Consider the following 24,983-nt stretch of genomic DNA (forward strand, 5'->3'; position numbering starts at 1 on the left):
AAAATAATAAGGAAATTAAACAAAATAGCCAGTCAACATACTATATTTTATCAGTTACGCAGATTACTGCGAAATTGCTACAATACACATTTATACACATTTCAAATGATCAACAAGAACTGGGATATATCTACTATCTAACAGTGGCCTCACGACGCGGAAGTCATCACTGTACCCTCTATGACCGGTCAAACTATTAGCACAAATAAGACAACGTAATTAATAACTTTAAAGTTCCAATAATGTCCAACTACAAATGTACACATATTTTTTATAGACCTTAAGAAATTTGATTTAACTTCAGCAACATATTGGTGAAAAGTCAATTCAAAAAGTCCAGAAGCCAGGGTACAGCGATGTCCATTCCTCACATATCTACAGACAATGACAATATTTTTTGACAATTTACTTAAATTAGTTACAGGTTACGGAAACTGTCAACAGCCGAAATTGAGAGTCGAGATTAGCATAATTTATGTAAATACAGAAAATGTTATCTGTATCGTTATTATTATGGCCATATTTGGTCCTTATAAAATTAAATTCAGTTGACAGTAGCAGGTCGCTAAAAAGTTAATAGTCTGTAGGTGAATGCTCGCCGTGAGTCGAAACAACAACAGTCATATAAACTAGATACACTTAACATTAGTGATATGCATCTTCTAGGACTATCGTATATTCACAATTATCTTAACAGCAATAAGTCTGGAATGATATGTTTCGTTACTTCTGCACAGAGTACAGCGAATCACAACTTGTATAAATATAGAATTGATATATAACCACGACCAGAATGGATTTCTATGATTTAGAATCATTACAATCTCTTGTCATCTTCATTTTTATCAAGATATCAAACTGTAATTTTTTTTCCGACTATAATTACGTTTACCTTTGTATATTATGACCTTGATGACGTTGTACCTTTAGTATATTATGACCCTACTTTAAATCCACTATCCAGGACACTGCTTATACATCGTTTCATTATAATATATATTTGTATATTACATACATTCAACGATTTATAGCTGATTATTATTACCTACTATTTAAAGTAGAAAATAGCAATCGGCCAATAATATACATTAAAAAAGCCAATAAAATCGATTATAAATAGTAAATTTTGAAACATATAAGCGTTTACAATAATTTACTTTTTGGAGGGAAGGAAACATTTAGATTTCAACACCAAAACACATGACATCTACTAAATGCTAATTGCATTGTCTATGACATCTTGTCACAGAGTATACCCGTAGAAATATATTATTTGGCTTAAAATAAAATTCAGAGGTCCGTTTAGTTATAGCTACTGTTGGAAAAACAGTATTGCGATATTATATGAATTCAGCGCTACATATCGGATCAAACCACGACGCAAAAAATTGGTCAAGTAAGACTCGCAATTACATTTCTCTATTTGTCTCTAGCTACAGATTTTGTAATAAAATATAGATCATACGAATGGCGCGAAAGCATTGGCAAAACATTCTTTATACACGTATTTAGTATTTTTTGATATTTTCCTTTAGAATAAATGCGTTTGTGCTATATGCCCTTTTTTAATGACCAAACTGAGCCGAACTAATTTCATACAATATAGCCCGAGTAATTTAGCCCACATAATATAAGAAAGCATTCGAATAAAACAAAATATTGTACATTAAATTATGGATAACAAACTTAGACTAATATTTCAATCATTTACTAAAAATCTGTCATTTAATTGTGCTTTTAGCCTTGTGGTCCTTGGAACCAAAACTTTGAACTATTTTTAAATAATTATTTTCACATTTATGATATTGAAATTTTCTGTCGGCAGCCAACCATGCTTAATTTTTCTTATATTCGTCGTTCATACAACTTTGTCTAAAAATATTATAAAAACAAGACAACACAGACAACAACAAAACAGAGAAACTGAAAATAGAACCACCAAGCTATACGCCATTACCACGAACGAAGCTGTCATTATGACATGATGTTTACATTTTGAGATAAATCCCCCGATAAGTTCAGGAAGGTTAGAGATAAGTTCTACATATTTGTCAAACTCTAGATTGTTTATGGTAAATTAAGCTGCCGACATTTTGTGCTAGTAAGCTTGTGCGTAATACAATTTGTATCGCGATAATATATTAAATATAATCTCTGTAATTACTGTAAAAATACTAGAATACCTAAACTTAGTGAATAAATTCTGATATTATCAATTTGTAATAATATGTACTTGTTTCAGTAACCTATGGAGTAATTTCAAACTCATTGTATAAACTCTACAACCTAACAGATATACGCAGATCTATATATTGCAGATTACATCAAATTCCTCCTATACCGTGTGTCACTCATAATGTACAATAATTGTGTGCACACGCTCATATAATTGACATAAATAAGGATCATTAAACACGTGTAAATAATTTAACAATAGACTAACATCGATTCACAACATGATATGTTTTGTTTCTCACACCGCTCTACAAAATAAATTCTCTTAAAAATTAAACTTGTGAATTATTGCTTCGTCATAACGAGCGTATCTGTGCTTCGAAATTTGTTCGTCGTTTGAGCATTGCGTCCGTTATATATATCAAAACTGCCTTTAGAAATGAGTCTGAGTCATGTGCAGTCTACGTAAAAGCATCAAAAACACTCACTTAGTGATTTCAGAAGGCGGTTTGCTTCCCGAGGGGGTGGGATGGAGCGCTGTTACCGAAGAGGGGAGTGGGGCCGTCGTTGGGGTCATCAAGATCATCGTCGGTCTCAAGGGCTGGGTTAATACGACCTGTGCTCTCGTCTGGACCGACCAGGGTGGAAGCGGCCCCGTATAAACGGCCGGGTACTCCTCCAAGCACAGACATCTGCTCGCAAGCTTCTGAAGGCTCGTCAACTCGTCGGATGTCCTCAGGAATGTTCACCACACAATTGAAATAATCCGACTCCGGGCTTAGGTAGCCGGAGTTGAACAGAAATCTATACAAAACAAAAATATTTTCAGAATATTCATTCTATCATAAAGATGCCTATTAGTAAACACCTTTTGCATATCATATATGCTGCCTAATTGATGAATTTACATAATATATTAGCGGATGCTTGGCAGACTTCTTCGCTACATATAGTCCTATCGGGAGTTGCTGCAGGCAACTCGATTGTGAGGAAGTTGCATGGATCTGGTTAGCGCTGCGTCTTCTTTTGTTTTTTTATGTAATAGGAGGCAAAGGGGCAGGAAGCTCACCTAATGTTAAGTGATACCGCCGCCCATGGATACTCACATTGCCAGGCTAGCATGTGCGTCACCTTTTCATAATTACTACTTACCCTTGAAGGACCTAAAGTCGAATTGGTTCGGAAATACTTCAGTGGGCACCTGGTTACTTCTTAAGTTCTTGTTTCATTTTCACAGGTCTATATCCTAGATGTTTCATTACAACATGTTATGTTTGAGAACATAAATAAATTAAGTATCAGCAGCTATCGTAGTATGTAAAATAAATAACAAAGCAGCCGAAACGTAAATTCATAAATCATAATTGGGCTGAAAATCCTGGCAATGTTTGGTGAAATTTCCGTAATTTCTGTGACATTTCAAGACATTATATTTAATGAGCAAACAATACGGGTAGAGAAGTCGAAACATAATAAAGGTCAAATGTTAAATAAACATTGATCAAAGAGAATAAATACTGTCTCCGAATTTTGTTATCAATATGATTTTAATGTAAAAATACTGAAATGTTTGAGAAAACAGACGTTTGATTCATCAAAAATCGTTACGGCCTTTCATTTCCATCTACGGATAACAATACTACGGAACTACGAATAGACTATTATTTATAACGATTAGACTAGTTATGAAAGATAAATTTATTTAAGAGCTGTGTACGCGTGCGGTGTTGAGTAAAATATATCGACTTAGGGTCTTTCAAGGAAAGAGCGAACCAATTCCTCAAAAAGCTGGCAATGCACTCGCGACCCCTCTGACATTGTGAGTGTTCACGGCGGCAGTATCACTTATCATCTGACGAGCCTCCTGCCCGTTTGGCCCCTGTTCCAAAACGCTTTGCCATTTTCAATTCCTTAACTTTTAGAACCTTACATATTATGTTTTGTAAATTTACTTACACTGATAACCAAGATACAAATGCGAGTGTAAATAGCGACAGGGTCATCGCAAGAGTCCTGAAGGGGAAGAGCTGGATTTCGTTCTTCTCATCCCAACCAGGGAAGTGTATCAGTGGCGGCAGACCCAGCAGCTTTTCACCACCCGAGAGGCGTACAAACAGAGCCACGATGTAGGCAGCAAGGGAACCATAAGTGTTGCAGTGCCGCTTGAAATGCACCACCATCAGCAATTGGGGAAACAGGATCACGTATACCAGGTCTGAACACATTGACCTGCCATCAAAACAAAAGTTAATCTAACTAAAACCATTTGGTATATTTCTTTATAAAAGCCTTTTTTATATAACTCAATTCTTATTGTTTTTATGTAATATATAAAAACCACGTATGGCGGTAATATACTATTTAAAAATGTACAACAAACAGGTGCCGCTTCTGGAAACTGGACTGCGAGGTTCTCCTGTTTTGTAATTCAATACAAATAAAGAGCGAACAGCATCTCCCTCCTTTCTGGTTCCTTCTATGTTTAGTCATTTTGTATGATGATTTGATATTTTAAAAGAGTATCGTATCGAGTTGTTTACGCCGGCATTTTCTCTCGGCCTACACCCTCTGTCTTCTTTGCCGATGAGTAGGGATAAATGTGATACAAATTTAATGACGATGAATAAGTGTATCTCATATTCCATATTAAACATTATGGATATGGTAGGCAAAATGCAAAATAACTTAATTGTATAATAGTTTTATATTTTTAGTTGAAATTTGGCCATACATAAGCTGTAAATAAATAAATAAATTACGATATTATTAAGAAAAAGTAGTACAACTATTTTAATGTCTAATGACTAAAACCTACGTGGTTGTACAAGATATTTAAGTGAAAGAACACATAATCATCAAAAGCCTTTAGAGGATTACAGTGATTGATCATATTTTATATCAAGGTAGCCTCTGAAGAACTCCTGTCTTTTTTGAGGAAATCAAAGAACCATTACTATTATTGTTAACTCATTTTAAGAACATAACATTTATATTTATATTGACATACACTCTTAATGAGGTTTAAATTTCTATTTAGTTTTAATCAGTATTTATTTTTTATTCCGTGGTTACTCGTTCAATTTTTTCCTTGCTACGAGTAGTTGTAAATTTTCAAAAATTTGTGATGTTATATTTACTTGTATATATTAAGCATAGGTGTTGTTTTAGGACTTATTAATAAATAAATATAAATTTGTATTTATATTTCAAAAGACCAAAATAAAAAGTGTCGGAGGCGTTGTTTGTTGTCCTGAAAATAGCAAAACAATATTTCGTTAGGAATCCATTAAAGATAATTTATTTTATCAAATAATTACATTCACTTCACAAGATTATAGTACATATTTTTTACAAAAGTGCCGCAGTCGCAGTGCACTGAAGGCACAGTGGATCTCTCGGCATTGATGCTGCCGACGAGCTTGTGATGAGAGCCTCCGTAATGGTGCCCGCTGGCCCGTATCCGCTTCTTCCCATGTCCTTTTCGCAAGTGCGAACCGCCAAAGATCTACACAACTCAAACATCAACGATGGACGCGAAACGCGGACTGCAGGTAGTCCAAAAAGGCTCTGCCAGCAGTTAACCCGCTATTGACAAAGCGACTTCTTGGCCTCAACAGAACTAATCTCAAAACCCATTGTCTCCTTAATAAAGATCTTTTTTTGTTTTAGGCACGACAGAAAGCCCCATGTACAGAGGCTGTTTCAGCGCAGAGGAATCAGTCTCTCACGTCGTTCTGGAATGCGAGGCTGTGGCTCCGTGAAGCCTGAAAAAAACCTAGGAGACTTCTCTGCTTCTGGCTGGCTTAGTAAACCAGACTTTAAGCACAGCGGACCCAGTGAGAGTCTAAGTCCAAAACTGAGCCCATCAACCTTTTAGCTATACCTTAAAGAGCAGTAAAACCTTAGTCTCTATCGGATCTCAAACAACACAAAGCGAGCGAAAACATTTCAATAATTGATATTGTCTATTAATCTAATTAAATATTAAAGGTCAGATGATATTGATTCGAGTTATTTGCGATTCGGAGAACGGACAATATCGATTGCGTTTAGTGCTCGTACTCATCGCATTCCGTTGATTGCAAAATCCGAGTAATTGGACGACTGTAAATCGGTAATCTGATAATACATGTAGTTTTGGATTGAATATTATTTTAAATTTGAATATGCCTTGTATACATACAATTAAATATGTATCTTTTATTGATACTGCGTCTACTATAAACATTGTAAAATCAACTGAAGTTGATAGTAAAATTGTCACATTATCGATGTTTTTAGTTATTAAAGAAGTTAATTCACATGAAAACATACATGTCACTTACATGAGAAAAATCATATTTAACGATAAGAGTCTTTCCTTAAACCTTAATTTTCTTTCCTTTGAAGTAGAGACTTGTGAGGCCGCCGTACAGGCGCTCATTAAAGACTTAAGTTGGTGTTTGGTAGATAGACTCACTGACCCCAGAGCTGACCCCTCTCTCCACGAATAAGTATCGCAATACAGCGAGGATATGCTGCCAGCGTTAAAGGAACACTGCTAAAGTACTGAATCGTAAAATATATCACGCCACTCACGTATCTCAGAAGGCAAGCTGTTGTAAAGACTCGCTGCGGTTCTGACTTTAGGTATAGGTATATGATAAGTGTTATGCCGGCTACGTGTGTGATTGAAGTTCAATTTAGTGTCAATGTTTGTTAGTGGAGTTTAGAGTAGGATAAAAAAGGGAAACCGGAATTCATATTTATTAGTTGAAGCAGATGCTTAAAGGGTAGATACCCTTTATATAAAGCTTTATTCGCAACGCAGATGGAAGCAAAGTTCTGTTATAACTTATCTAAATGAAAAACATTTCATCCTTTGTTTCTTTTTGCTTTAGATGCAACTAATAAAAGTTCAAATTCTAATAAAACATTTGAGCCTGTACAACTGAGCCCGGGCACAAAAGGATTTGCGTGTTGTTGCCACGAGAATGTAAGTGCGTGCGCCTATTTCACCATGCCTCCAGCTGATGTCATGTGGTACATGGTGTTATGGTTGCAGCTCCTTATAAACGTTTTGTAATACAAAAAAGAATTTGGAGATTGAAAAGAGTGGCGGAGAGTTTATTGCCAGTTCTTCTCTTCCATTCTACGCCCTTGATTTGAGAACTGGCGGTAAATGTAAAATTAGAAGCATTTAATGTATACTTCTTTTTTATTGACGTTCTTAAGTGTACATTGTGTTACCTATATGAGTAAATGATTTTTTACTTTTACTTTGACTTTACTATTATGCAAAATGTCTCTCGACGTTATTTAATTTCAATTATTTATGTGATATTCCTTGATTACATCAGGAGAAAACTTTTCAACACATGCATCCTACCAATCTCACATTGAGCCAAACAAGGGCACTTACTAAAGCACAATGTGAAATATTAACTGTAACCCAGAGAGCCATGGAAAGAAGAATTATAAAGAATTAAAGAATTGACAAAATAAGTAACAAGAATTTAAGAGATAAAACAACTAAAGTGGAAATGAGCTGGACATAATGGAAAATTGAGCAAAATTGTAACACTATGGCAACCAAAAAGCCATAAAAGAAACAAATGTAGACAATGTCAAAGGTAGTCCGATGAAATCATGGAAATCGCTGGAAATTTCCATGGACAAGATTGGTATACAATAAAGAAAAATGGAGGACAATGGGGGAGGCCTTTGCCAATAGGCACACAGAAGACTACAATCTTATATATTTTGTATTTCTGATATAAATCAATAAATAAATAATTATGTGATAAATATATAGCAGTGTTTGTCTAGTGACTTTAGGGTGCGAATCTGATCGACCGTCGTAAGATTTCGGCGTAGGTTCGAGCCCCGGCTCTGCACCACTGTGTGGACTTTCTTTCTATGTGCGCATTTAACATACGCTCGAAGCTCGAACGAAGGAATACATCGGTAGATAACCGGCTTGCCTTAAAACGGCGTGCGTCAGGCACAGAAGACTGATCTCCTGCTTGCCTATTAGATTGACAAATGATCATAACGAAATCTAAGGCCAAGACCTAAAAAGGTTATAGCGCCATTGATATTCTATTTTGATGTGATATTATAGTTTTATAATAACTAATAATAAACACGAGAGCATATGATGTGCTTGTTAGCGGTTACCAATATAACTGGTAACATAATAATCACTTTAATATGTTAAGGGAGTGTAAACAATCGGATGGAAATTTTCGTGTAAGTATTAATCTTAAACATATATAATATTAATAACAATCAATTACAAATAGCGTGCTAATTAAAAGCTTTGTAGCTTGATTACTTTTATAATTTGTACATGCGATTAATTAGTTAATATAAATGTTACACGAATTATAATTACACTGGGTCGTTAGTGATTGGTGTAAATATTTACTAAGCCTAAGCCACCCAACCAACGAATTCTTAAAAGGTCCGATACGCATTTACGAGTTGCATTAAAAGTGTCCATGGGCGACGCTATCACCTAACATCAACTCGGCCTCCTTACCGTTCTATAAAGAAGATGCCATATATAACACTCTTCTTCACTTGACTTCCCTAACATTGAACAAGTTACATAAGCAATGTACTTTTGTAACAATTTTCCTGACTTATCACTCGGTAGATTCTTATCATTAAAGAACTATAATCATCATTTGAGTTTGATGTTAGCAAAGCCGGAAATAAAATAACACTTTAGAACTTTCCTTCTAAGCTGAGTATAGATCGGTTTCATTATAATATAATATATACTGTATATTCGATATTTTTATGTAAAAATTAGTGCTAGTGCACCGTCCTAAGTCATACTATAGGTATATGATAATTATACACTGCTGTATTATTATACATCAAGAGGATACCAACTTGATATAGAATCAAAAAGTCGACGGCGTTCATCAGACACAGAAGGCTGATCAAAAATTGAGACCCAGACGTCAAAGGTTGTAGCGCGAATGATTTTTATTTATTCATAATAATAACAGTTAAGATAATTAAAATTGTTGCCATAATTTATGATCTAAAAAGCACCTTAACAAATGCCTAAAATCTGTCATGTCAAATGGCAGAGACTAGCTACCCTGTGCTAAGCTGTGGGGACTGGTAAACTTTCTCTTTTAACTTAACATCATTTTTAATATGTGTACTAAAGTTTTCTTTCTTCTTCTTTTAAAATCTAATCACGTTTTTCTTGAAAGCATTTTGATGATTAAACGTAAATAAAATAATCCTAAAGGTGGAACCGTTTGGTTTTATACACTTGGCAATGCACCAAATTCACGTTGTACATACGAGCTTAATCAGAGATTTCGATTTGGAATTCGCATGTCACCAAAATCGTTCTGAAATGCGATTAGTAATAATAAAAGTTTATTCTTAAATAAACTTGAATCAGGTAAATAATGTTTGGTTAACTTATTTGAAAACACGACTATTTCGATAAAGCATTAATCACTTATATGAGGCTTTTAGTACATTTCTAAATAAGGTACGAGGTAACCATATAACCACAAGTTCAACTGTTTCAATAATACATGACAATTAGGGCGTAGTCTACTCGTAACCATTTGACTTCACTAAATTGACGAAAAATATGAAAATTACTTCAAATATCTTTATTTGATCTCATCATTAAACTTCGAAAGCTTAAATTATCTACAACCATACATTTTCTGATCGTAATTATTATTTCTATTCATAAGTATCCAACTTCTTGCTTAATGATGCTTCTGGACTGCTGAGCCGATTTGAAAAATATTTTTTTTAATGATTAACAGACGTGTTATTTAAAAAAAATTGGGGTCCATGTGAATACTACGTTAGGGTGATCCAATCTTAAAATACCAATAAAAACGCTATATGCTGTGAAATCAATTGACAATTGAGCAAAGTGATGTACTACAGTTTTATAGAAGACATCAATGTCTACAAAAAAATAAACAGTACATATATAAGGCCGCTAATAGAGATATATTTAGAACAGCCACCATAAAATGCTTTAATAGAAATGGCACGCGTTTAGTACACCTGCCGAGGCCATCACGTATGTTTGCGCAAGTGATGGACTCACGCGCACAATCGGCAGTAAAACCATTTGCGATCTCATTCCCGCTCTAATGTATACTTCGTATCATCATCTCACGTTATTAACCCAATAAACTCCAACCTTGGGTAGGAAGAGAATGGCGAAACAGTTACATATCGTTTAAAAAATCAGTCGCAAGATAGCGGTCCGGTGTAAGCTATACACAACAGTGTTAGAACTAGATTTACTTTACAGGCTTCTTCTGTATACGCAACTTCGTATTTATAAGGTTTACCTTCAAAGGATGAGTATTAATTACGTGTAGAAAGATTTGGATCAATTGGTCCAGCCGTGATCGAACACATGACCACTGAGTTCAGAAACTAAAGCCAACACTGGTCAATGTTAGAGACAGATTATTAGCCTTATTATCTCAAAACATCTCATGTATTCTGAAATTAAACCAAGATGGTTTTAGAGCTAATAAAAATTTGAAATTTATGACATATAGAGTTACATTCAGAAGCGACACTTAGCGATAAGGTTGACGTCGATGAATATAATAAATATTGGCATACGAAAGTCACACTTAACCCTAAGTCTCTTTATATAAGTGTGTGTCTCTCTAAAATAAATAAATAGATAATAATCTTTGCTTTTGACTGATATTACAGTGCATTTATGGCTTTCAATATAACAATTAACACGAAAATGCTTATATTGAATTTGGGATTCTTAAAAAGGATCAGAAATGTCGTTTCACTATGTTATGATATTGTTACGAGCTAGGGGATCGGATAGAAAATGCCGTGGATTTCTTCAAGGGTTTATTTATTGAAAAATTAATGAGGAATTTATGGGCACAAATTAATCGCAGAGATGCACTAATTACACACTCAAAAACAGTCACTAATTACTTCACTTATGCACACTTCACACAGTACTTTGTCACTTGTATTCACTTTATTCGCACTTTATCGCTTCGGTTTTTCTCTAGTGTTATCGCATTCAAAACTAAAGGCGACTAGTCGCGTTTCGGCTCGCTTATATATCCCTGGGAATAATTCTAAACAATATTCGAGAACTTTCTAGGCGGGCTTGCTACTGAGTAGCGATTGCACAATTCTAGAACGTCCGCACTCTTTGTCTCTTTCGCACGTTGCTCCGTCCTTGTCGTACGGCGTTCTAGAGTGCTAAGTCTAGTTTCGAGAAAGTTCTGATCTTCTCTCTCTCTCTCTCTCTCTCGTATCATTTCATCCTTGTCTCACACCTAGAAAGTTTGGTCTAGAACATTCCTTCATCAAAGGGGTATACCTAGGCCTGAAAACGCCTGAAAACGGGTCTCCTGAAAACTGCACCACTCGACTACACATGTTCTGAAACTGACTGAAAAAATGTTTCAGCTTCCTGAAAACTAGGGTAACATTATGGAAATTACAATTTTCTAATATGTGATTGACCCTCTCCTGAAACGGTCAGTAATCATAATACAGCTTGCTGAAAAGTTCTCTAAGTAGTGGAAAAATCTAGAAACATTGCAGTCGACCCGTCTTCGTAACAATATACAGAGAAGTACGAAATAGTTCACAAAACTTTTAAAACCTTACATAAAATAGACTTTTATTCTTTCTATATATGGCTATATAGAAATCCAGAGCCAGTTTGAGTCTAAGGGCAACAATAAAATGGGGCCTCCATTTCCTAAATTATTCCAAATAAAATAGGAATTGATTTTCATTCGTGTTTTTCAATCAATAATAATGTATTGTGAAACCAACTAGATTTTTTTAGTATTAAACATACATATAAAAATATAATAATAATAATATTTAATAACTTTGTACAAACGTAAAAAGCTAAAAAAATAGCAAAAGAAAAGTTGTTCACTAGTCGGAATTTAATACAATTTTTTCCGAAGTATTTTGTGGGCGGCCCAGTGTAGTATTCCGGTCCAATATTCGGAGTACAAGACAGTGTAGAGTAGCAGGCGATTTAAAATTGTTGATATCCTTATCTTTATATGTATTATTTGTATGTGTACATCACACATATATACAATAAAAATGCGATGAAAAATGCGTCGTTTATTTACAATTATTATTTTCATTTGTTTTTTTTATATTTCTACCTAATTGCTATTGATGTAGATAGTAGATTTGCGGACGCTTGGCGAACCCATGCGATTTCTTCTTTGATACAAAAACTCCCCTCGGAAATTATGTCAAAGTCAAAAATAATTTATTCATATAAGTGGCCCAATGGCCACTTATAAACGTCAAAAAAAGAATTGTACAGTAAATGCTAATAATTTTACATTAACTGCCATTTCTCAAATCATGGACGTAGAACGAAAGAGAAGAACTGGCAATGAAGTCTCCGACACTCTTTTATGTGCTAAGGGATTGTAAGGAAGTTGCATTGATCTGGTTAGCGCTTTGTTATGCCTGTGATGTGATTAATTATCCTTTTTATAACATATTTTCATAAGTACTTGATTGCCCTCACTTTAGCATGTGTGATGTTTGAGAGCATAAATAAAATAAAACAAATTGTCTGGTTTGATAGCAGTTATTTAGATCGATATGTAAATGTTATGTTAAATTTAATAAACAGTTTTATTTAATTGTGAAAAGTACTAGTAAACCAAAGACAATGGGTATAAATGTTAGGTTAAATTGTGAACTTACCAGAGGCCGTAGATGGAAGGTATTGTGAGAGCCATGATAGTTGAGAGAATCCCCACAATAATTATGGACACGCGCATCACCCAGATGATCTCCATTTCCGACGCGTTCTGTCTGAAGATCAGCTTGTAGACATTCCTATTTAAGATAAAATATATCTTCTTATATTATCTTAAATCAATTTAAAAAGTTTGGTTCCTGTGGCAGTTGTGCTTCTAATGGATGAATCTAACAGGCAAGTAGATGATCGACGCTGTCGACTTTTTAGGTTTATTTCAAGCCGCTTTCCTCACAACGTTCTTCTTCACCGTTCGAGCGAATGTTAAATGCGCTCATGGAAAGAAACTCCTTTGGTGGATCGAGGATCGAACCTACAGCCTCAGAGACAAGGGTCGCACGCTGAAACCACTATGTCAACACTGCTCTTGGCCCCAGCACTGCTTTCTGCTCTCGATAGGTGTCTTAGAATTCAATTTAAAATTCAGATCCTCAACCTCACCAGATATTTTAATTGTATAATACTGCGATTATGTCTATGCTTTTAAGGAAGCGTTTGAAATATTCTACAAGAACAATAAACAGAAGATATACTTTCATCCAAACTGTATGGAAACAGAAACAAATACCAATGAATAATTAAGAATCATTAAAAATTTCGGTATGTTTTCATTAGTAACATTTCAATGCGAGCAAAACTTTCTCTTCATTTATTCCTAAAGCAATCTGGTTAAGTAAACATTTTATTACGAATTCCAAATTAATGAAAAATAAAATAAACAGTAGGACGGGATTGGATGGGCCAAGTACAAGAATAATATGTATTCGTTCTGTATTGTTAAGCCTCAGATTTCTGAATCTGCTTCATGATCATTTGTCAATCTAATAGCCAAGTACCTGTACCTAACACACGCCGACGAGTTTTTTAATCTAGGGCAAGCCGGAGTGATTGTTAAATGCACATATAGAAAGAAAGTCCATTGCCACAGCCGAGGATCGAATCCACTCATCTATCGCTGTTTTGTCATGCTTATTTATAGGCTTTTATATATGTGTTACAATTACTATTATATTATATATAATAAATACTTTACTCATAATAATATGTTTAAATAAAGAATTTTGTGATCATCAAACTAGAAAAATCATACCAGGCGTGATAAGGGTAACATCTGATATCAATAAAACTCGCTACAATCCGAAATACTTGACGTAATCAAGTCCATGACTACAATTATGTTATGAAATAATATAATACAGTATTTCTTGTTACCTGGCAAACATAGATGAAGCACTAAGGACACTGGAGTCTGCAGAAGACATAACAGCTGCAGAGATAGCTCCGAGGCCAAAGAAGGAGACCACACTTGGTGTTAGGTGTTGCAGCACTAGAGGCAGGATCATGGACGTCTGTTCTGGTGTCAGATCGCCTTCAGGCGTCAGCGGTCCAGTAAATTCGGTCTCGTTCCAGGCTACAAACGTATATAACACATTTTATTAATACAAACTTTGTGTTTCGAAAGCTGGATTCCAATTATAGTGAGTGAAGAATGTATTTTGTATTAATCCGGCAGACACGCTGCTATCGTGAAACGGTTTTACATTAAGAGTAGGTTCCTACGACCTATTTGATCAAATAAATATCGCACATGGGTTCACATGAATGACTAAATATTACTTACAAGTGCCTTTAGCAATAGCTCCGATAAGAACTGGTGGGATTGCCATGATGATGCAGCCGAAAGCCGCCACGTACGACAGAATCTGCGCCCGCCCAGCTGTCTTACTACTCAACACACGTTGGAAGTACACCTATGAGATAAAACGTGGAGTGAACAAGAATACAAACTAAGAGTCAAAATAGTATCGAAAGGAGTGTTCTAGGTCTGAAATTGAAAGATTGAGTAAAACTAGAACTGGAACGGCTTTCTTGCTATGACCAAAAGAAAACGAAGAAGACAGATAAAAACATGGACAGATGATTTAAGTACAGCAGCTGGCCCTATGTGACTACGTAAAGCTAGACACCGAGAACAGTGAAAGCTCTTAGAGGAGGATAAATTTTCTACTCCTATACATCATAACCAACTGAAATTAAGAAATAAGAAGTTTGGTGGAAATGAATAATTATGTGATTTACCTGCCAAGGAATGCCTCCAAATACCAAGAGTAGGCCATAATCTATGTAGAACCAGTAATAGTCTGGATCGATGCTGCCAATCCAGTCGACCTCCATAGAACTGAGAGGCTTGACGTGTGGGTTGGCCCAGGCAAAGGGTATGCACATCCACAGACCAATAAAGATGCAAAATAGTTGAATTACATCAGTATAGGCCACAGAGTACAACCCCCCGAAGAGTGTGTAGAAAACGGCGACGCAGGCGCTGAAGATAACGGACGTACGGTGGTCCATGTCGATAATTACGACCAGTGTTGCACCTAGTCAATTAAAGTATATCAATTTTCTGTTATCTGGTAATCTTTTTACATTTTATTGTACAGTGATACTATGAGTATAATGTAGGGTGACATTTTTATCTTCTACTTAATAATTAATATTTTTCATTGATAAAATCTAAATACAGTTCTGTTCGTATTAATTGTAGTTTATTAATGATTTAGCCTAGTAAAACACTTCCACCATCCCTATTAAATCTTACAATCGTAATTCAGCAAATTAGATATACATAATAAAGGACTGGAAATCATAAAAAGCCAACATAAGAAGGAAGTCTAAACAAGGTATTTCTATAAATTGAATTTAAATCATTCAATGGTATCAGAAATATAACATATATAACAAAAAAAACATTCACATTGCATAAAATAAAATAAATGAAAACTTACTTCACCGTTCGAGCGAATTTAAAATGCATACATAGAAAGAAAGTCCAATGGTGCACAGCCAAGGTTCGAACCTACGACCTCAGAGATGTGTCGCACGCTGAAGCCACTAGGCCAACACTACTCATATTGCATACGCGATTAAATAAAACTCAATTCAACTCATTACAAAATGATTGACTCAATTGTGATTAAAATTATTTTATCAGTTTAATATGTATTTTATAACACCAATATCGAATTGCAGCCCAGTGAAACTTTAAACGTGGGGAATTGATTTTTGTTAAAATATTATATTATAGAATTATAAATTTTCTCTAGCTATACGCTGTAACCAATTAACATTGTCTTGCAAAAAAGCAGTAGAAGTCACCAATAATGGGACAATGCTGTAATGTTTAACACACAAAAAAAACTTGGCGATTAAAAAGCGTGGAGGAGAGTTAATTGCCAGTTCTTCTCTTGCATTCTACGCCGATGATTTGATAACTGGCAGTAAATGTAAAAAAAAATTGACATTCATAAGTGTACATTGTGTTACCTATATGAATAAATTATTTTTAACTTTGACGTAAGTATACCGGATGTCTTGGAAACAATGACACCTATATATAACTATAACAAACCGATCAACGCCTGCCTAGTTTACGCACATTCAAACAAAAATTACCTCCATGTTATTTGTGCAACCAATGTATCTAAGGAAAATACTACGAGACTACGCCCAACGCTACGGCCGGCGCTACGATAGAATTCATAAATTCATTGGTCTTAAAAAAATTTAATGGAATGAAAATAATATTCATGTATTGATTTTAACAAAACAACGTCGTAGCTCTGAACGAACAAATAATTCTCTTAATTTGTCATTTGAGGACGGTTCTAAGTAGGTTGATTTTAACTATAAGTGACATTTTAGAGAAATAGCCAGTATATTCCCAGATCACGACACATTGTGAATACAATTTGGGGCGCGGACAGGCAAAAGCTGATAAGTATCTATTGTTATCTAAAACGAAAAAAGGTTTTCTATTCCTCTTACCCTTTGATTCAAATGTGTTTGAGATTTATTACTCCCGAGGATTGATATACGAAAATATTTCTAAAACTATACAGTTATTTATTTTGCATTTGAAAATTAAAGGCATACTTATGTGGGCAACGGGTTTAGTACGTTTCATTAGGTGTGTAAAGTGATAGACCTAATAAAGGGTGTCTCAGCGCCGATTTTTAACTTTAAACGCAAATTTCTCGGTAACCCGCGGGGCTAGCTTTTAATAGATATATCATAGTGGTGATACGGCGTGGCGCGTACGCAATAGAAGCGTACTTTTGCAATGAGTTTTCGTTGAGTGAAGCACAGCGCTAGTTTTGTAATCGCCTTGAAATCCGCCGTTTAAGAGACGTTTTAGACTAAGATTATATTCATTATAAGATCCAAATAGTCAAAAAAATATAACCAGAAGACTACAAGAAAATATTAGAGAGGAAAATGGGATGGACAACGTTTTTGTTTTAATTTCATAGCAAATTCGCTAGTCCGTTTTGAATTCATGCATACATCTTGACGGTGTAATATTCCGTACATAAAATCCGCACTATTACTTTATAATTTAGTACAATTATAATTTACAAATACAATTTTTTTATATAAATATTTAAAGTTTTAAATCAGCGCTAGACCTCCGGCAATAGACAACTGTATGAAAACGAGACTAAAAAAAAAAAAAAACATGTTACATTCATTAATTTTCAATCAGAGATTATACTTCGCTTGTTTATAAATAGCTTCTGATACGTAAGTGCAGTCGCGCCGGCTCTACTGAATAATAGATAAAAATTACATCGCCCGCCCTACGCCGCCGTCCGCCCTAAAGCTTGGTTTTCCAACTTATATTTAGCCAGAAATATTAAAATATTCATTGTTTTTTAGTGAATACAATTCCATAAACAAGCAATATATAGACATTTATTATTATTATTATATAATTGAAAATGTAGGTAATCTCTGAGAGTTTCAATATATCTATCGCAATATATTTATGAAAATATTATGTATGTATATCTCGACAAAAGAAGGTTTCTTGCATCGGCTATCTATGGCGCGTCAATGTTTCAATTGGTTTATGACGTTTTACGTGCAATTTTAATGCTTTGTGTGTATATGTAACTGGCCTTAGTATATACGTTAATGATTTAAATATGTTCGACGTCCTGGTGGAAAGAAAAACTGTGTACAGTTTGTGTTTCCACCACACCAACTTCCTTTATATTAAGATCATTTATACAATAAATAAATGTATACAAAGATAGTGATAAGTTTACTAGAACAGAACATACGCATAATGTTAATACTCGGAACAAAAGCAGGCTGCAATTTCCGCGTACTAGACTATCTAAAGTTAGTTCTTTTTTGGGAACAGGAATACTTTTCTATAATAAAATCCCAGAGGCTCTTTTATGTCTGCCTTTTAATAAATTTAAGAAATGTATTGAAGAAAAGCTGTATAAAAAGGCTTACTATAAAGTTAACGATTATCTAGTTGATAAAAGGGCCTGGGACTAGTGCTAGGCAAGCTTCTAATTAATTTGTTGTTTGCCATTTTGTATGATGATTTGCTGAAAGAGTACTGAGAGTTTTTTACACCGCCTTTTTCTCTCGGACTACACCCTCCATCTACTTCGCCGAAGAGTATGGATGTCTGCCTTTTTAAATTTAATGACGTAGAATAAGTGATACCTGTATCTTATATTTCATAATAAACATATTTGTTACTAATGGTATAACGAGGGGAAGGTATATTTTTGTAACAAATTAACTCAAAAGATCTATCGTGTATCGCCGGGACAGATTCTAATAAAGACATTATAGGTCTAGAATCAATAAATTATTATTAAGTACATAGTTCCCGTTATTTGGCATTCTTTCTTGCATCAGCTATCTATGGAGCGTCATTGTTTCAATTGGTTTATGACGTTTAACGTGTAGTTTTAATGGTTATAATGTTAAGGTGTCACTGGGCTTAGTATATACGTTTTTATTTAAATAAGTTCGACGTTCTGGTGGACAGTGTGTCCAGCTTGTGTTTCAACCATACCAACTTACTTTATATTAAGTTATATTAATTTAGACTTTCAAAAGTGCCTTTTTAATAAATGATTTGACTTTGACTTTAGGAAAGTAAGTGTAGACTTATAAATATATTGCCCCAGGACTCCAATAAATGATATTTATTCATAAATAACTACTAACACAGATTTTCACCGGCTCCCTGTAATCCCGAGAAATAACGTAATAACCTGTATAAGTTAAAACAATAATTCCTGGTAAGAAAAATGTTCATAAAATAATATCGAAACTTAATATGAATTTTTTTTTCAAAAGTCGTTCAGTCAGACTTACCCAGTGCTGCCAATATTCCAGCCGCCCAAAACACCTCCCCACAAAGCGCAGGTAAAAACAGCAGTCCACCCATACGTCCACCAAACGAGTCTTGCAGCGGATCCAACATTGTTACGTAGCCCTGCTTCCGCATTGGGTTTGCGAAGAAGATTCCACCTGCATTGGTCAGGATTGATAAGCGTTCACAACTCGTTATTTCGTCTAAGTGTCATTATGAAGAACATCTTTTCGAGCTAAATTCTACGGCGGGTTAAATTGTATGGTATTATGGATATTGTTACGCCAATTACCAGGATTGTTAACGATTTAGATAAAAGCTATGTGCTTCCTTCGATGCGTTTAATAAAATTAAAGTCGCAATTTAATATTTATAAGTGCTCTTTGGCACGCCTCGTTAAGTCAGAACGTGTCAAGTGGCAGCCCTCTGTAGTGCTCGACACCGAATCTGCATTTGTATTAGTTTCTATAAGTTCTGCGTTCATTACAAATGATTTTGTTCTTAGACATCAACTCTTTTTCAGTATGGTAGTCACCATCTCTAAGCATTCATTTATGTATTGGTTAAAACATCCAACCCTATACTCTGGGGTGCTGCTTTCAAATCCCGGTGCAGCATCATTAGATGTCTGTCTTATGTGAAACCGGTTAACACTATTAGTAACGGTTTTTTATAGGATCAAACGGGCAGGTCTCACCTGACGTTATGGATACTCTCAATGACAGAGAGCTTGCTGGTACATTGCCGGTCCTTTTCTCTCTTCTTGAAGAACCCTAGGTCGAATTGGTTAGGAAATAACCTGGGCGGCCTTAAATAACTCTCAGTTGTGGAACAACGGACGTCAAGATTATACGAGCAACAGTAAAATATATATTTTAAATTGGTACCTTATAATAGATTGTAATCATATCAGAAAGCAAAATGTGTTTGTCTAAAAATTCCTGCAATTTCATTTTATTAAATAAAACTCATATTTTCCAAAATCTTTAATGTTTAAAGCGATATCGGCAACGCTTTAATGAAAAATTAAACAAATATAACTAGTCGAGCCATAAATACTGTTAGAAACTTTTTTTTTTCAACCATTTCATTATTATGATTTGGAACACGTATTTTAAAAACTTCTTTCGATAATGCGCCATTTCATGTTCATTATCAATTCACAATATGGAATGCACTGTTAAAGAAAATAGGATGGCAGGGATCGTCTTGCACAAAGGGAATGGATTCATGTCATATTCCAGACACTCAAAAGCTTCGTATCAGCCGTATGTTAGTATATGGTACTATTAACAGATACAACAATACTTCGTCTGTCGAAGACCAGATCCGATCGTAGCGCCCGCGTGCTGTTAGAACTACAAATGCTGTTAATTCTGTTAAAGCCAGAATTCGTCGAAACATCATTAGGAAACAAAAAAATCTTCGCAATTGAAAGGGTGGATCGATGAAAACACCTTCTCTCACGCACTATAATAAGCAATATGATAAAGTGTTGACAGTTCTACAGACAGTTCTAAATCTTTGGAGCAAGTAGTGGTGAAATTTACATGGGAAACATTGCTTAAATCCATAGAGTCGTGGCCAAACAGATATACTTTATACAGGTGGCCATTTTGAATAAATTTTATTTTTTACAGAGATTTTTATAAATATGTAGTTATACATTTTACATTTATTACTTCATTTTTAAAAAATGCATTTTCATTTGTAACAGTACTTATGGCTGGCCATATTGTTTAATTGCCAAATACATATTTCAATTCAAATAATTACTGGGCTTAAAGCCCTACCCAGAGATTTTGAATACAACTTAACGTTGAGTAACTTTACCGGACGGATACTTTTAAGCGCCTATATACTACACTGTGTAATAAAATTACAAAATGTAAAATTGCGTATCTTAGTTCCTTAGATGTACAATATTATATATTTACAATTATTTTTCGATATTACATAATTTACAAGGTTATATGTTTATAAACGGTATATTGGTTTGCCAATAATTGACATCGCCTAATCAACCTTCTTTGCACGGCTATTATAGGTCGTTTTTGAAATGAAACTTTATCGGCGTTGTAAAAAAAATACCGTCACATTTTACGGTTACGCGTCACATTTTTCTGTTACGTGCCATCTTTTTCTTGTCCCTACCACAGTTGATTCGAAGCCATTCAATAACAAAAGTATATAATAACGACAACAATGATAGTAATAATTCTATTACAATTAATGAAGTTCTGTAATAATCTTAGTAGTAATAAGGTAAAATGAAATAATCCTTTCGTTAAACGTTATCTTATTTAACCAATTTCGAAAAATAAGGTTAAAGAAGTTTCACTTCTTACGTGTGTACACTAGAACATGCACACATTTTTTTTTATGAATAAAAGACAAATAAATCTAATTGTACATATTGAACTAAACGTTTGTCTATTTTAATTACAATATAAAAGCAGTTAGACAAAAAATGGATAATTATAGTATTTCAGTTTAAACTTACCGAACACTAACGAAAGTGCATAACCAAATGGAGCCTGACACCAAACCAGGCCGGAAGTGTAGATTGCCTCAGCCGTACCGTTTATGTAGCCTCCGCCAACCCATGTAGCTAGAAAATTACTTCAATTAACTTTTGTTGTTTTACGATAGCAGCTTTTCAACCTCGCTGCAGAATAACATAAGACGAGATAGCTTAGGTACCTGACTGACATATATGTCAAGTGAACATCGTTAATATTCTATATAAAAGGTGTCCCAGTAAGAGTGCACTTTTTCATTTTAAAATAAAAACAATTATTTTATGACAGAGTTGTAATATTTTTATTGTATTGTAAAGAAGACATGTTCCGATTAAGTATGGAATAAAATTTTCGGCAAACGACCCCCACGGCATCAATGACAGGCCATTACGCTTTTCATGAAATTTTCCATGACTTTTGCACAGAGATGTGGCTGTATCTCACTGATGACGCCTTGGATTTTCTATTTGTTCCGAATTGTTTCGGGTTTATGCGAATAATTCACTGCTGGTTTGAGCTCCTGAGTTAACTGAATCTTATACGCATGAAGGTGGATATCTTTAGTCAAAATTCGCTGCGTAGTGCATCGTGAAATCTGAAGTTATCGAGAACGATGTTGAATTGATGTTTTCGGATTTTCGGCGACACTCTCGTTTACAGCAGCAATGTTTTCAAGAGACCAACCGGTACATTGACGCAAAGGATTCTAATTATCCATAATTGACCCAGTTCCTTAAAATTGACAGGTTTGGTTGACACATTTGGTGCTCTTTCTCGGCTGAAAAATTGGCTAACTTTGCAACTTTCCCCAGTTTTGTAATGAGTTTTCACAATTATATATAATATAAATATTCTTTCGGAAAATGCTCCATTTTTAATAATTAGAATAAACAGAGTTAACAGCCGTCAAATTTTAGAGTTGCCGCTTGCATAAAAAAAATATTCATATTTTAAAAAGTGCACTATTACTGAGACACCCTATATATACTGAGTATTTCTAGCATTATTTAACTATATTTTTAGCCAGTTTCATTTTTCATAACAATATAAAATTATAATCCTTTATGTACTTATTATATACCTAATTTAGCTGATCCTTTTCCAAATTCCGATCCAATTTCCAAACCAATAAAATAAATCTAACCTAACTTTTTTATATGGCCGACGCACAAACCGTGCAGGCCAAGAAAGGGAAAAAAACTATATTTTTAAGATGAACATGAACAATTCAAATTATTAAAAAAATTATATCTAATGATTATTCGTGTCTTATAAGTATATATGTAATGAAATAAATACATGGATAACAAAAAGAGGACTGTAATTTCTAACTTAACATATCAATCATCAAAATTGCTACATTATACTTCCAAATCGGTATTATATACGTTCCCCTACACACATAAAAAAAATATTATACCCGTCATAGTAAAAATGCCGACGAATAATCCAATGGACCGGCCAGCCAGCATCACCTCTTCTTCAGACTGGTCTCCCGGAGGCTTCTTCCGTCCTGCCCAGATGCCCACCGCCAGGATCAGTACGTAGAACAGCACAATCGAAATAACACCCGCTATGTTAATCATCTTGCTTTCTGTTTTTCCTCCACCTGTGAAGATATTGAGAGAAACAGGTTCATATACCAAATGAGGATATAATCGATATAGTTTAAGAACAATGTGTGTCAAGGCTGTATATTTCTGTCCACGCAGGCTTTTCTTGTCAGAATCGTTATAGCTAAAACCCGGAATTATATATCCTATAATTATTTCCATTAATTATGACCCTGACATTTGAAGTTTATTGTTTAAATTTAATTAAGTTAAATTAAATTTCATTTTTATTGATTAAACTAGCGTTGGTTAAAGGTTATGTAAAGGAGAAAATCTATCGTAAGCTCAAATACAAAATGAAATTTTACTTAAAATATTAAAAAAAATTGAATTAAAAAAAAAATATGGATAAATTTAGAAGAATATTATCAATAACACACGAAAGAATATGCGTACAAAATAGAAAGAAATGTGTTATAATTACGTGGCGGTTATTTAATATCGACTATTGTCTGGATAACTTATCAGGGCCTTTTATTTATATAAAAACTAAAACCTAGTTTTGTTTACAACATATACGCACAAAGTTAAAGTAAAATATAATATATTACGTATATAAGACAATCTTTAAAGAAAGCAATCCTGATCCGCTGTTTTGCTAGTAATTTTTTTGCTTAACAAAAATCTACTAGTATTTTTATTTTATTTCAGTTATTAAAAGATAGCTTGTAACATATACTATACATAAAGCATTATGTACGATGTGGTTGAATAAATTAATCCGTACAGGTTGAAGTCTTACATACATAAGTGTAAAAAGGCCGTTCTAACATAACATAAGTTTTGTACTTACTCACAATAAAAAGCCCTCAGAGATGCCTCCCACACTCAAATGTCTTTTACGTGTAACATTCGCGGTTCATAACATAAAACTAATTAACACTAATTACGTCACTCACGGGAGACGGAGACGTTAGTTGAGGCAACTATCGCCCCATCGGAGGGAGGTCTTTTGCGATGGGCTGTTTCTTGTTCTAAAGCTTAGCCCGCACATGAGCGCGCGTGTCCTCGTCTCCCGGCATTAAATCCGTGATTCTTAGCCGTTATATAACCGTGTCGCCGCCAGTTCATGTGGCAGCTGTGACAGCTAGCCCCAGCCTGCGCCGATCGATCCCTTGACGTCATATAAAAGATCGTGGAGCGCATGCTCTGTCACCCACGCTACCCATACAATTATACCGCTGTATTCGCGTTACATTGCTGCTGAATAGGCATATTTAACTACAATAGCAAATCGGAATCAGGAATGGGTGTTATACAAGTTTTTAAATTAAGGGTGGCATAAAAAAGATTGTAAGTATGTATAGACCGTTATCAGTACGTCTTTCCATTGACAAATTGATTGATGAGGAGTAGAGGCTGTCTCTATTGGAAAACCCTTGAAGATGGATCAGTAGAGTTATGAAATCTACTTAAATACGTATAAATAGGAACGGGATGTAGATAATTAACAGATAATCTATACATATATATATATATATATCTTCTATATAACTCGTTTATTTATTTATAAAGAAACAAAAGTATATTGTTAAATATTGGCATTGAATTCATTTCAGACGCATCATCGATTTTATGTATATATTTATTATTATGTATGACATCAGGATTTCCTGAGGGTTGGAGGTTTTTTTATAGAACAGGTTCAAATAGGCAGGAGTTCAGTAGGCAACTGGTTCCACATAGTGCTGGAGCATGCCAGAAAC

The 24,983-nt window shown here is 34.5% G+C and overlaps 1 protein-coding gene across 2 annotated transcripts; it reads right to left on the bottom strand.

Moving 5' to 3' along the window:
• Window positions 1–27: 27 nt before the first annotated feature.
• On the bottom strand, window positions 28–24,352 carry LOC123708896 (high-affinity choline transporter 1). Of its 2 annotated transcripts, none has more exons than XM_045659895.1 (10): window positions 24,075–24,352; window positions 23,085–23,273; window positions 21,646–21,753; window positions 19,145–19,300; window positions 15,038–15,336; window positions 14,580–14,709; window positions 14,171–14,369; window positions 12,904–13,038; window positions 4,132–4,404; window positions 28–2,979 (listed from the first exon to the last, which is right to left on the bottom strand). In XM_045659895.1, exons 2-10 carry the CDS (start codon window positions 23,248–23,250, stop codon window positions 2,673–2,675), a joined length of 1,773 nt encoding a protein of 590 aa, XP_045515851.1. In that variant the 5' UTR covers window positions 23,251–23,273; window positions 24,075–24,352; the 3' UTR covers window positions 28–2,672. The 2 variants fall into 2 exon arrangements, with proteins under 2 accessions (XP_045515851.1, XP_045515850.1); XM_045659894.1 differs by having other exon boundaries at window positions 24,071–24,352.
• Between the last annotated feature and the right edge of the window lie 631 nt (window positions 24,353–24,983).

This window comes from Pieris brassicae, chromosome 4 (genome assembly GCF_905147105.1).
Source record: "Pieris brassicae chromosome 4, ilPieBrab1.1, whole genome shotgun sequence".
NCBI lineage: Eukaryota > Metazoa > Arthropoda > Insecta > Lepidoptera > Pieridae > Pieris > Pieris brassicae.

What these genes read in the sequence shown, in the direction of transcription:
- LOC123708896 (XM_045659895.1), bottom strand. Translation starts at nt 23,250, where the DNA reads ATGATTAACATAGCGGGTGTTATTTCGATTGTGCTGTTCTACGTACTG. An exon ending in TTGGAGGCATTCCTTGGCAG is followed by an intron (nt 14,710 to 15,037) that starts GTAAATCACATA and finishes TTTATCTCATAG; the next exon opens with GTGTACTTCCAACGTGTGTT. An exon ending in TTTGTATCTTGGTTATCAGT is followed by an intron (nt 2,980 to 4,131) that starts GTAAGTAAATTT and finishes TGTTTTGTATAG; the next exon opens with ATTTCTGTTCAACTCCGGCT.